The 14,154-nt window shown below is 46.7% G+C and overlaps 3 protein-coding genes across 4 annotated transcripts in view; 1 reads left to right on the plus strand and 2 right to left on the minus strand.

Annotated features, from left to right (window-relative positions):
- The window catches only part of CNBD2 (cyclic nucleotide binding domain containing 2), an 89,405-nt gene extending 88,332 nt beyond the window's left edge, over positions 1–1,073 (minus strand). The window contains exon 1 of the mRNA XM_011929123.1: positions 890–1,073. Within this exon, the coding sequence (XP_011784513.1) occupies positions 890–1,063 (174 nt within the window). The 5' untranslated portion in view covers positions 1,064–1,073. The remainder of the gene's footprint in view (positions 1–889) is intronic.
- On the plus strand, positions 294–2,020 carry SCAND1 (SCAN domain containing 1). The gene is given in 3 exon segments (XM_011929122.1): positions 294–1,157; positions 1,159–1,196; positions 1,305–2,020. Coding segments are annotated over 3 exon segments (729 nt in total). The 5' UTR covers positions 294–1,061; the 3' UTR covers positions 1,900–2,020.
- Positions 2,021–5,161: 3,141 nt separating this feature from the next.
- PHF20 (PHD finger protein 20) overlaps positions 5,162–14,154 on the minus strand; it is a 203,615-nt gene continuing 194,622 nt past the window's right edge. For both annotated transcript variants that reach the window (XM_011929128.1, XM_011929129.1), the window contains exon 18: positions 5,162–8,051. In XM_011929128.1, coding sequence (XP_011784518.1) covers positions 7,909–8,051 — 143 coding nt within the window. In that variant the 3' untranslated portion in view covers positions 5,162–7,908. The remainder of the gene's footprint in view (positions 8,052–14,154) is intronic.

Genomic DNA, 14,154 nt, shown 5'->3' on the forward strand with positions numbered 1-14,154 from the left:
CAGGGAGCTGAGATCCAGCCACTGCACTCCATCCTGGGTGACAGAGCGAGACTCCGTCTCAAAAAAAAAAAAAAAAATTAAGTTTCAAGCCCTTTCTCTCCAAGGGCTTAACTTATTTAATCCTCCCAGCAACTCTGAGGTGGGTACCATCAAAGAGGATTCCACCAAGGCAAAAGGCAGTCTCACTCCAATCCTCTAACCCAAGGCTGCTCAACAGAAATATAACGTAAACCGCACATGCAATTTAAATGTTTTTTAGTAGCTGCATTTAAAAAGTAAAAACACAGGTGAAATTAATAACATTTGACCCAGTATATGAAAAACATATTACAACATGTAATCAGTATTAAAAAGTATTGAGGTATTTTACATTAGTTTTTTCGTATTATGTCCCGTATTTTATAATTAAGCACATCTCAATTCGCTATATTTCGAGGGTTATCAACTAGCTCCGTTGCAAGAGCTCAGTCAACTCAGGCGGCCAGCGGCCACCACAAAGGGCAATGCATTTACAATTCACTTATTAAATCCTGAAGTTAACAGAACCCACAGAGCCTCCTTTCCCTTGGTTTCGGAGGACACGCGAAAAATAACAATAGCAAAGAGTTCTGGAGCATTTCCTTCGCGCCAGACGGTGTGTTGTAGTTTGTCATCCTCGCAGTAAGGCGGGTGCTATCGCCCTCCTAGTTTGACCAAGCGATAGGACTTTCTCCAGCCGGGCCCTTCCCGAGAGAACGACCGCCGTCCCGCTCCCCTGTTCGGATCACCGGCCGGGCGCCACCCGGACGAGCGCCGGCCAGCTGTCACCCTAATCATTCCCGAAGGAGGGGCCGTCACAGTTACAGCCCATCAGGGTCAATCAGGAGGGGGGCCCGCACGGAAAGGTCACCTGCAAACCGAAGCGGCTCAAGAATAAGTTCCGGGACTTGAAGTTTACCTCGAAACATTCAGGCTCCTCCTCCGACTCCTCCTCGAACTTGCGCTCAGAGACGCCACCATTCGGAAGGAGCCCAAGCCACGCGCCGCTCGCCCTCCTGCACTGCGAGGGCAGTAGCCGCCTCATGCGACTCGAGAACGCTAGAGGGCGCCGCTTCCGAGAGCCCTCAAGCGGCTTCCGGGGGCTCGCGCGCCGACCTGGACGCAGAGAAGCCAGAGACTTTTCGTTTCCGGCCGCCGCAGGCGCTTCGCTGGTGCAGGTAAGCTCCGCGCACTCTCTGCGGGTCCCGAGTCTGCCTCCCTCAGGGGTGGCGCGAGCTCTGCCCTTTAACCGGAAACGTCTCCCTGCTCACCCCGCCCGCGCGCAGACGCAGTGCTGAGCCCACAGCTACCGGACAAAGAGTGACGCCCAGAGCTGGAGTTATGGCGGCGACGGAGCCGATCTTGGGGGCCACTGGGAGTCCCGCGGCGGTGCCACCGGAGAAACCGGAAGGAGCCGGTTCGAGCTCAGACCCTGAGCTTAACTCTATGGGCTCCTCGCTGCCGAAGGCCTCACCGCCTGCCCCGGAGCCCTCCAGCCCCAACGCCGCGGTACCCGAAGCCATTCCTACGCCCCGGGCTGCGGCGTCCGCGGCCCGGGAGTTGCCCCTCGGGCCAGCACCCGTGAGCGTCGCGCCTCAGGCCGCAGCCGAAGCGCGCTCCCCACCAGGCCCAGCCGGTTCTAGACTCGGCCCCGAGACGTTCCGCCAGCGTTTCCGGCAGTTCCGCTACCAGGACGCGGCGGGTCCCCGGGAGGCTTTCCGGCAGCTGCGGGAGCTGTCCCGCCAGTGGCTGCGGCCTGACATCCGCACCAAGGAGCAGATCGTGGAGATGCTGGTGCAAGAGCAGCTGCTCGCCATCCTGCCCGAGGCGGCTCGGGCCCGGCGGATCCGTCGCCGCACGGATGTGCGCATCACTGGTTGAGCGGTGGAACTGCGGGCGGCCAGGGCCGGGCGCTCTGTGTAGACTAGGGCCATGATCGGGTCCGGGGGCCTGAGCCTGGGAGCCCACTCCATGTTAATGAAAAATGAGTTTTGGCAGCGCCTGTGGTCTGGTGTGTCTCTTTCATTCGTTCTTTATTGGGTTTATTTTACCAAGCCTGTTTACCACCGCCTTTCTGGCTGGTGCCGAAACGAAGTTGGGAGTCCCTAACAATAAGGCCTTCGTTGGCTATAGTGGGATCTTTTGATGTTGTCTGAAACTGGGTTATCCCCTCTACCACATATGCGAAGTTTTTCACCTGGGCTCCCAAGGACCCACTTGGGTTTCTTACACGCAAAATAGCTGGCTTTATTAAATGCTCACTTAACTGGCTACCTCTATACCAATATGGGCACCAACTTGCACCTGCCCTTTGGGTACAGGCTTCCCAAAATGTCCAAGTTACTGAGACATTTTAATGTGAAGTGTTTACTGCAAACCTTCACAGAGATAGGCTAGTTCCTGTGAGCTCTGGCTTATGCCGCCAGACTTGCTCAACTTCCTTGCCAAATTTTAGGCCTGTGGTAGGAATTAAGCAGAACTAGTTGAAATAATGGATTATTTGCATTACTGAAGCTCCTCATTTTAATGCTGGCTCCCTTTTGGTTTTTAAACTAGCATAATTGTTTACAAAAGAAAGAAAGAATTTGGCAAATAATGAGGACCTGTTCTGAAATCTTAAACCTACTGTTTGCAGAGGCTTCTGCCCAACCAGGAAGGAGCTAGTTGGGGGTCCATGGACAGCTTGGATTGGTCCCAGATAGGTCCTATTGCAGTGAGTGCCATTTGTTAATATAAGGAAGGTCAGACTTGTCTTCCTTGCACTGCTCAACAATCAGCCAGCCTGCAGTTTACACCAGAAAGCATGAGTGAGACTGGGCTGGGAAGTTGGTGAGGGGCATTTTGCTTTTGCATATTAAAGACAAATTGAGAAGTATCTTTGCATTCTTGGGATTTCTTGGCAGAGTTTGCACCTGCCTCTCTGGAAAAAGATAGTTGAGGTAAGAACAGGCTTCTTTAAAACAGGCTTCTTTAAAAGGTAATGTTTAAAGAAGATTAAGAATAGGTGAAGGACAAGTGCGGTGACTCACGCCTGTAATCCCAGCACTGTGGAAGGCAGAGGCGGATCACTTGAGGTCAGGAGTTCGAGACCAGCTTGAACAACATAGTGAAACCCCCATCTCTACTAAAAATACAAAATTATCTGGGTGTAGTGGCACATGCCTGTATCCCAGCACTTTGGGAGGCCAAGGCGGGCGGATCACTTGAGGTCAGGAGCTTGAGACCAGCCTGACCAACATGGTGAAACCCCCATCTCTACTAAAAATACAAAATTAGCCGGGCGTGGTGGTGCACGCCTATAATCCCAGCTACTTGGGAGGCTGGGGCAGGAGAATCACTGGAAACCGGGAGGCGGAGGTTGCAGTGAGTGGTGATCGTGCCATTGCACTGCAGCCTGGGCAACAAGAGTGAAACTCCATCTCAAAAAAAAAAAAAAAACAAAGGTGGAGAACTTTATACAGTCATGCGTCCCTTAATGGGGATGCATTCTGAAAGATGAGCCCTTAGGCAGTTTTACTGTGTGAGCCTCATAGAGTGCACTTATGTAAACTAGATGGTATAACCTGTACACACCTAGGCATTGTGATAGAGCCTGCTGCTCCTAGGCTACAAGCCTATACAGCATGTGACTGTACTGAATACTATAGTCAGTTGTAACAATGGTATTTGTGTATCTATAGAAGTTTCAGTGAAAATATATAATAGGCTGGGCGCGGTGGCTCACGCCTGTAATCCCAGCACTTTGGGAGACCGAGGTGAGCGGATCACAAGGTCAGGAGTTTGAGACCAGCGTGGCCATCATGGTGAAACCACATCTCTACTAAAAATACAAGAATTAGCTGGGCATGGTTGCGGGCACCTGTAATTCTAGCTACTCAGGAGGCTGAGGCAGGAGAATTGTTTGAACCTGGGAGGCGAAGGTTGCAGTGAGCTGAGATCGCGCCATTGCACACCAGTCTAGGCAACAGGTGAGGCTCCGTCTAAAAAAAAAAAAAAAAAGTGTGTGTGTGTATATATATATATATGTATGTAGAGATTGCAGGACTGGACGTTGTTCTGGCTGGGTAAGTGATGAGTGAATGTGAAGATCTAGGACGTTACTGTACGCTACTCCAGAATTTATATAAACACCGAACACATTGACTAAATTTTTTTTTTTTCAAGACAGGATCTCACTTTGTTGCCCAGGCTGGAGTACAGAGGCACAGTCGAGGTTCATTGTGACTTCTGGCTCCCAGGCCCAGGTGATCCTCCTACCTCAGACTCCCAAGTACCTAGGAATACAGGCGCCTGCCACCATGCCCAGCTAATTTTTGTAGAGATGGGGTTTCACCATGTTGCCCAGGCTGGTCACTAGTAAACTGATTTTTTAAAACTTTCTTTCTACAATAATAAATTAGCCTTAGTTCATGATAACTTTTTGTTTTTCGTTTTGTTGAGACAGAGTTTCACTCTGTTGCCCAGGCTGGAGTGCAGTGGTAGGATCTTGGCTCACTGCAACCTCCTCCTCCCGGGTTCAAGCGATTCTCCTACCTCAGCCTCCCGAGTAGCTGGGACTACAGGCATGCGCCACCATGCTAATTTTTGTATTCTTAGTAGAGATGGGGTTTTGCTATGTTGGCCAGGCCAGTCTTGAACTCCTGACCGCAGGTGATCTGGCCACCTTGGCCTCCCAAAGTGCTGGGGTTACAAGCGTGAGTGACAGCACCCAGCCTTTTATTTAGAGACAGGGTCTCCAGCCTCAGCCTCCCTAAGTGGTAGGATTACAGCTGAGGCACCCTGCGTGACCAACTTTTTTACTTTGTAAGCTTTTAAATTTTAACTTTGACTTCTGAAATAACACTTTGTGTTTACACACATGGTACAACTATACAAATATATTTTCTTTATATCCTTATTCTATGAGTTTTTTTCTAGTTTAATTTTTTAAATATATATTTTACTTTTTAGATTTTTGTTAAACACTAAGACAAATCCACACATTAGCCGAGGCCTATGCAGTAGGACCATCAGGACATCACTAAGTGATAGGAATTTTTCGGCTCCATTATAATCTTATGGGACCACCCTGTGTATGGGGTCCATGGTTGACAGAAACATTATGTGATGCATGACTGTAACTCAACAATATGTAACTGAAACATAGCAACAAGAACCTGTTTTATTTTTTCCAAATACAGATACAGAAGTTTGCGTGTTTTGCAAATATTGCTTCAAAGCAACATTTCTATATACAGCGCCTTCTGTTCTAATAGCGCGTAAACATAGGTATGTATCCACAGTGCAATGTTGGCTCATCAAGGATCCACCTTGCATATACTTACCACTTAAAGAAACAAAATGATTAGTCAAAGCGGAACTATTTTTGTCAAGGTAATTTTTTATAGGTGGATAGTTTTTCTCAAAAGACAAAACTTAGGTAGTGCACATACTTCTTTTTTTTCTTTTTCTTTTTTTTTTGAGACGGAGTCTTGTAGTTGTCACCCGGGCTGGAGTGCAAAGGCACGATCTCGGCGGCTCACTGCAACCTCCGCCTCCCAGGTTCCAGCAGTTCTCCTGCTTCAGCCTCCCGAGTAGCTGAGATTACAGGCGCCCGCCACCACGCCCGGCTAATTTTTGTATTTTTAGTAGAGACAGGGTTTCACCCTGTTGGCCAGGCTGGTCTCAAACTCCTGACCTCAAGTGATCCACCCACCTCGGCCTCCCAAAGTGCTGGGATTACAGGCGTGAGCCACCGCACCCGGCTGGTAGTGCACATATTTCTAAATGGTAACAGCAATGTTTGCAAATAACGGTTTCCAGTGCTCCAACTTAGGATTAATTCACCTTGACCCAGGAATTGGGAATGGAGCCCCTCAACATGGCTTTAAATTAGGGAAGCACACTGAGGTTACAAGAACTTGGGGAATCTTCTCTGCTTCCCTAAGAACAAAAGTCACAACGAATGAAATGAGATTACTTCCTTTACCAAAAACTTAAACAATAAACCCAATAATGGCCAGTCGGCAAAATTAGGGCAATTCAGTTTCTGCTTCCATTGTTGAACAAGACATGAAATTGACTACCTTAAAAGTTACAGCTTCCACAGATGTGATTAAAACTCAAATGTATTTTCAGAAAAGAAATATCAGTAATCTAATAATACAACAATCATCACACCTCACAGTTGTGGCTGCAGAAAGCCATCCTGTTTCTTCCCTTTTCAGACTGCATAACAGAACTCTTACAGTGCAGCTGTCTGAACATACATGCCATGCATGCCTGTGCATTTCTTCCCACGCCAGAAATACCAACGTTAGCAGTGAGAAACAGCCTCTTGTAGAGGAATCGTCAGTTATAGATGTTATAGCCACATGTATTTTCTCTGATGGATCAGCTATAGCAGATCAGCTTATACTTGTCCTGTAATTCATTATATATCAAATGGTGAGCAAATCACTAGACAGAACATTCCCTGAAATAGATTTTAGTACAGAGGCCTGAATTCATGTCCACAATGACCTGTGCTTAACTATTCCAAAGGTCGCTAAAGATACTGTTACTACTATTGAGATATTACTGGCTACTTCACGTTTACATAGTAAATGTTTGCAGCATATAACATTACAGACTCATAAACCCATAATTAACTTATAAGAGTTAATGGACAACTGTGCTTTGATTTTTGCCTTTAGTGATAAGTGATAAGAAAACGAAGTAGTGAAATGGGTCACTCCTCGAAGCATGGAACATTTTAACTTTGCCTAGTAAGGAAAAACAAAACAAAATATAGCAATTACATGTGGAACCGTAACCTGCAAAAGTAACACAAATATTGTCTCAAAAGGTACAAATAGGTTGTACCTGGACCTTAAGCAGCATAATCACCTTGATCTCACAAAATAATACAAACAGGAAATTTAAAATGTTAAAGTATAGTAACAAAATAATTCTGAAAACACTGACTACTGAACATACCCTTCAGGAAGGAGAAAAGCGGCACATGTATAATTTGAAGTTTGTTTACAACAATATAAAATAAGGTAATTTCCCCAAACCACATTCTTTGTAACAAATCTTTACAGTGAAAGAGTTTGAAATTTTGGGAAACATTTTTGGACATTAAATAGAACGGGGAAGCTGTCAATATTAAGAAATGGGTAGAAAATGCTGTCCTTTGGGTTCCAGACCCTGCCTGCTTCAGTTTGGAATTCCTCCTAGATTCTTATTACTGTGAGATTCTAGTTCTTCCATAGGCTGTATGGGCTCTGCTACAAAAGCCATGACCCAGCCAGCTCTGGGGTAAAAGCATACAAACTTGTCCCCAGTACCATGAAGTCATGCAAGAGATGTGGTGAGAAAAGTGAAGAGTCCTAAGGAGAAAGCAGGGCAGCCAAGACTCTGCTCCTTCCCAACCTCCACAGCGTGGTGAGCTCACAACATTCCCATGAAGCTAGAAAAGGAAAATGATGCCTGCTGCCCAAACACCATGCCAGGAAGAAACCAGGGAGTTGGCATGTGCCCCAACCTGACAGAAAAGTCAATTAAATAAACTGCAAATTGAATTTACAACTGTCTCCAACTAAACTTTTTTGGCTCTCATTCCATTTATCATCAGTGGCACGATTTCAAGTGAAGTTTGTGCAAAAAGACTCCCTTCATTCAATGATGTGCACAGAAGAAGGGAATCCCGAGTCTATTTGCTACCTTTATGGTAGGCTTCGAGATCAGAGTGTCCTCCCACAGCCAACATGGCCTCTTTGTCCAATGTCCATCACACTCCTGGCCCAGATCCCTGAAGTCAGTCGGTGTCACGTGCATTCAGCATGCTAGGTTTATTTATTTAAATATGCGAAGCTCCTCCTGCAGGTGCCCCAGGATTGTGCTCCCATGAGTTTTGGGTGCCCAGTTTCATGTTGAGCAGCAGAGGGCGATCTGCTGCACCTTGCCCAGGTCCGTCAGCAGCTGCTTGATACAATGCTTGAGCTGCGGAAGCCTGGCCAGTGGCTCAGGGGGCTCCAGTTCCCCAGTGTAGTCCAGCCAGCTCTCCAACACTGTCGGCAGAAGAGAGAAATGAGACCCAGTGAGCTCCCAACACTTGATTTGCAAGAACATCAGCAAGTGTTTCAGCACCTTATTCCATCAGACCATTCATGGGCAAGGGAGGAAGGGCCATTTCAGCCAACACTGTGTCAACACCTGCTCTACAAAGTGGTACTCCCAGGACAAAACTTTGATGCTTTAGAGCAACACAGTCCAAAAGAACTTTCTGCAATGATGGAAATGGTGCAAGTCTGTGTCATCCAATATAGTAGCCACTAGCCATATGCAGCTATCTCCTGAGCGCTGGAAAATTGCTAGTGCAACTGAGGAACTGAATTTTAAATTTTATTCAATTTTGGTTAAACAGCCACACATTGCCAGAGGCTACTGTTACCAGAGTCTAGGAGTCTCGGAAGGAAGCACCTTTCTGAGTGTTACTACTCACTCTTTAAAAAGCTTTCCCAGTTGGGCGCGGTGGCACGTGCCTATAATCCCAGCACTTTGGGAGGTCAAGGCGGGCAGATCACAAGGTCAAGAGATAGAGAGTATCTTGGCCAACGTGGTGAAACCCCATCTCCACTAAAAATACAAAAATTAGCCAGGCATGGTGGCACGTGCCTGTAGTCCCAGCTACTCGGGAGGCTGAGGCAGGAGAATTGCTTGAACCCGGGAGGCAGAGGTTGCAGTGAACCGAGATCACACCACTGCACTCCAGCCTGGCAACAAAGCGAGACTCCATCTCAAAAAAATAAAAAATAAATAATAAATAAATAAATAAAATAAAAAATAAAAAGCTTTCCCATGCTGAAAATCAGAGAGGCTGGTGTTTTAGCATCCTGTCAAGAAAAATGAAAATCTACAGGGTCTTGAAAAGGTCTATTTGTATCATCATAAACTCTGATTTGCTTCATATTAATTCCTGATTGATACATAATCATCAGTGGCACAGAATACTGTGATATTATTTTCTCCCTTTAATTTTTTTTTTCTTTTTTTGAGATGGAGTCTCACTGTGTCACCCAGGCTGGAGTGCAGTGGCGCGATCTCAGTTCACTGCAATCTCTGCCTCCTAGGTTCAAGAGATTCTCCTGCCTCAGCTTCCTGAGTAGGTGGGATTACAGGCATGTGCCACCACGCCCAGCGAATTTCTGTATTTTGGTCTCAAACTCCCGACCTCAGGTGATCCACCCACCTTGGCCTCCCAAAGTGCTAGGATTACAGGCATGAACTACTGGGCATGGCCTTTTTTTTTCTCTTTTGAGACAGCGTTTCACTCTTGTTGCCTGGGCTGGAGTACAATGTCATGATCTCGACTCACTGCAACCTTTGCCTCCTGGATTCTCCTGCCTCAGCCTCCTGAGTAGCTGGTATTACAGGCACAGGCCACCACGCCTGGCTAATTTTTGCATTTTTATTAGAGACAGGGTTTTGTCATGTTGGCCAGGCTGGTCTCAAACTCCTGACCTCAGGTGATCCACCCACCTTGGCCTCTCAAAGTGCTAGGATTATAGGCATGAGCCACCATGCCCAGCCCCTTTAAATATTTAATGTAAGATTTCAGGTATTAATTAACATTATCATTATTGATTCAATATCTAGAAAGCTGTCTCGCTTGTGAGAACAAGTATTTCTCTACAGAAAGATGTTTGTTCTTCCCCAAGCTACCCCCTAAAGTTCTGGCATTTGGGGAGAGACCATCTGGGAACCCTGCACCTTTGACAAGAACCACCCCCTGCAGGTAGCCCCTGTGCTTTCCCAGCCTGCCTAAATCCTTTCTAGTCCATGCACCAACCTGTACTGAGCACCTTCTGGACCCTGGAGTGCAGCAAAAGGAAGGCCCATCCAGTACCTCTTCATCAAGCAGCCTGCAACCTACTGTACAATCCTCTCCTGTCCTCAAGACTCAGCCCTACCTTCCTCTCCACCTTTCTAAATCCTCTGTTTCCTGTGAGCTATTCTTTAGGGAAGCCTTCCCCAACCCCATACCCTGAATCTGGTCCTTGTGTTACAGGTGCTATGGTATCATGTGTTCTCCTTTGAGCATTTACTATGGTTTGTAATTACAGGTAATGGGATGATTTGATTAATATCTGTCTCTTCCACTAGATCAAGTTCCATGAGGGCAAAGGCTGAGTCTGCCTTGCTTGCCACTATGTCCCTAACACTCACCTGTGTCTGAAACGTCGCAAGCCTGCAACAAACACAGCGAGAGAAGGAATGTGTGGTCCAGCAAAATGCCCCACCCGTTGCTCTGGGCCCTGTGTAGCTTATCCTCCTCCATCATATTTCTTGTTGGTATTTGGGGGTTCCAAGAAGGAGGAACCCTCTCTCTTCCTAATTCCAGCAAGTACAAGGACTTGGGAAATAAGAAAAATAAGACTGCCTCCTCAGACTTAAGCTTGAAAACCAAGAGTAAAAGATCAGTCACGTGAGAGGAACTAGTGGCCTCCTGAGCAAGAAAACTGCATAGTGACCAGTTTCAAAACACAAGTCTTTAAAAAAAACAAAACAAAACTAGAAGGAGACAGGGGACTGCTCAGCAAACAGGCACAAGAATAAATGGAGAGGCCGGGCGCAGTGGCTCACACCTGTAATCCCAACACTTTGGGAGGTCGAGGGAGGTGGATCACCTGAGGTCAGGAATTCAAGACCAGCCTAGCCAACATGGTGAAACCTGTCTCTATTTAAAATACAAAATTAGCCGGGTGTGGTGGCAAGCATCTGCCTGCTATTTGGGAGACTGAGGAAGGAAGAATTGCTTGAACCTGGGAGGCAGAGGCTTCAGTAAGCCGAGTTGATGCCACTGTACTCCTGCCTGGGCGAGAAAGAGTGAGACCCCATCTCTAAATAAATAAATAAATAAATAAATGGAGAAAAGGCAGTCAAGACTGGATGGGTCATTCCAACAACAAAGAGAGTCAGTCAGTCTTTTGCAAGATGATCCTATGATCCTACAGTTGCTGAGAGGCCCCTCTTAAGGTCACCCTAACTACCTCAGATCTAGTTCCAGGCTCACCAAAGACATCCTGATACTACAGTGGCCCAGGAGGCATGCACAGTATGAAGGCGCACCAACGCTCAGACTGGAAGAGTCTAAGCCACTCAATAGTGCCTGAGCTTGGTTAACAGGAGTGTGTGGAATTCCTAGGATGGAAGCTGTCTGTCTAGGTCTGCTGGGCTGAAGAACAAAGCCAGGACTGTGGGAAGTCAACAGCATCTCCTCTGGACCCCAGCATCCAGCAGGCCAGCCTGTCCACACCATGTGCTGCACCATCCTAAGTGTCTCTTTTAAAGATGCAGAACAGCTTCCAACTAGTATACTGGTTGCTAGCAAGACAGAAGGTTACAGAGGAAAAATTTCTGTTCAAATACACTAAGATCATCTGTATAGATACCACTGCTCATCAAGGCAATATTTTTTATTTAAGAAAATAATATCTCTAATGCCAAAAGACTTTTTTACTTTTCATGGTCATTAAATATCCTTTGTCTTTTAAAGTACTGTTGCAGGCTTGCGACGTTTCAGACACAGGTGAGTGTTAGGGACATAGTGGCAAGCAAGGCAGACTCAGCCTTTGCCCTCATGGAACTTGATCTAGTGGAAGAGACAGATATTAATCAAATCATCCCATTACCTGTAATTACAAACCATAGTAAATGCTCAAAGTGTAATCCCAGCACTTTGGGAAGCTGAGGCAGGCGGATCACGAGGTCAGGACTTCAAGACCAGCCTGGCCGACATAGTGAAACCCTGTCTCTACTAAAAATACAAAAATTAGCCAGGCATGGCAGCGTGCGCCTGTAATCACAGTTACTTGGGAGACTGAGGCAGGAGAATTGCTTGAACCCAGGAGGTGGAAGTTATGGTAAGCTGAGATCATGCCACTGCACTCCAGCCCGGGCAGCAGACTGAGACTCCGTCTCAAAAATTAATTAATCAATTAATTAAGGGAGGAGACCACCCCTCATATTGTCTTATGCCCAATTTCTGCCTCCAAAGAAAGAAGCAGCAAAAACTAAAAGGCAGAAATGAAATCCACAGGCAGACAGCCTGGCGCCACACCCTGGGCCTGGTAGTTGAAGATTGACCCCGACCTAATTGGTTCTGTTATCTATAGATTACAGACATTGTATAGAAATGCACTGTGAAAATCCCTATCCTGTTTTGTTCCAATCTAATTACCAGTGCATGCAGCCCCCGGTCACGTGCCCCCTGCTTGTTCAATCAATCATGATCCTCTCACATGCACCCCCTTAGAGTTGTGAGCCCTTAAAAGGGACAGGAATTGCTCACTCGGGGAGCTCGGCTCTTGAGACAAAAGTCTTGCCGATGCCCCCGGTCGAATAAACCCCTTCCTTCTTTAACTCGGTGTCTGAGGAGTTTTGTCTGCCACTCGTCCTGCTACATTTCTTGGTTCCCTGACTGGGAAGCGAGGTGAATGGTGGATGATCAAAGCAGCCCTTTAGGCGACTTAAGCCTGCCCTGTAGAATATCCCTGTGGGGCACTCCGACCAGCCCGAGCGACGCCCATCCTGAGCCGATCCTGAGAGCGCTCCTGGGTAGGCATTTGCCCCAGTGGGACGCCTTGCCACAGCAGTGTGTGGCAGGCCCCCGTGGAGGATCAACGCAGTGGCTTAACACCAGGAAGGAATGGGCACTTGGAGTCTGGACATCTAAAACTTGGTAAGACTAGTCTTTGAAATTTGCCCGCTCCGTTTGAGTGGAAGCATGGCCTGATCACCCACGGCATGCCTTTATCCGCACTTAGGTTTTGGTTTTGATTTGGTTTGAATTGCTTGACAGGACCAGACTTGGGAACTTGCCCACTCCATTTCGGTTGACGTGTGGCCTCATCACCCATGGCATGCCTTTATCCGCACTTAGGTTTTGGTTTTGATTTGGTTTGAATTGCTTGACAGGATTGGTCTTGGAAACTTGCCTACTCCATTTGAGTGGAAGCGTGGCCTGATCAGCCATGGTGTGCCTTTATCGGCACTTTGGTTTTTGTTTTTGTTTTTGACTTGACTTGGATTGCTTGATACTTTGGTTTTGGTTTTGACCTGGCTTGGATTTCTGGATACTCTGATTTTGGTTTTGATTCTGGTTTGGTGTAAACTACAAAAGTGTGTGTGTGCCCTTTTTACCCACTCTTTGTTTTGTGGTGTGCCTGTGGTGTGGGCGTGGTGTTTTGTCTAGAGGAAACATGGGTGAGTCACAAAGTAAGCTCACCTCACTAGGAGCTATGTTGAAAATTTTCAAAAAAAGGATTTCAGGGAGACTATGGACTACTATGACACCAGGAAAATTTAAAACTTTATGTAAGATAAGACTGGCCAGCATTAGAGGTAGGTTGGCCATTAGAAGGAAGCGTGGACAGGTCCCTTGTTTCAAAGGTATGGCACAAGGTAACCTGTAAGCCAGGAAACCCAGAACAGCTTGTTATAGATTCCCCCACCCCCAACACACGGTGGTTGAGAGAATAGCAGCATAAGCGGCTGGCAGAGGCAAAGAGAGAGAGAGAAAGAGACAGAGAGGAAGAGACAGACAGGGAGTCAAGGAGAGAGAGAGAGAGAGAGAGAACGACAGAGGCAGAGAGAGAGAGGAAGAGACAGAGGCAAAAGGAAAGTCAAAGAGAGAGACAAAGTCAAAGAGAGAAAGAAAGAGAGAGATATACAAGTAGTTAAGAAAAAAAAATAAGTGTACCCTATTCCTTTAAAAGCCATTATACCAATTCTAATTTGGACAAAACAAGGTCTTATTAATAGCAAAGGATAATTAAAATCCCAAACTTACAAGGTTTTCAACAAAAGTAAAGTTCGCTAAAAGTTAACAGTGTAACATGTATTATAGTAATTCTATTCTTGTAGCCTTAGACAGTCTAGTCCACAGACATAAAAAAAGGTTCGCAGCCAGGCGCAGTGGCCCAAGCCTGTAATCCCAGCACTTTGGGAGGCCGAGACGGGCGGATCACGAGGTCAGGAGATCGAGACCATCCTGGCGAACACAGTGAAACCCCGTCTCTACCAAAAAAATACAAAAAAAAAAACTAGCCGGGCGAGGTGGCAGGCGCCTGTAGTCCCAGCTACTAGGGAGGCTGAGGCTGGAGAATGGCG

The sequence above is a fragment of the Colobus angolensis genome, unplaced genomic scaffold, assembly GCF_000951035.1.
Source record: "Colobus angolensis palliatus isolate OR3802 unplaced genomic scaffold, Cang.pa_1.0 Scaffold8, whole genome shotgun sequence".
Lineage (NCBI taxonomy): Eukaryota > Metazoa > Chordata > Mammalia > Primates > Cercopithecidae > Colobus > Colobus angolensis.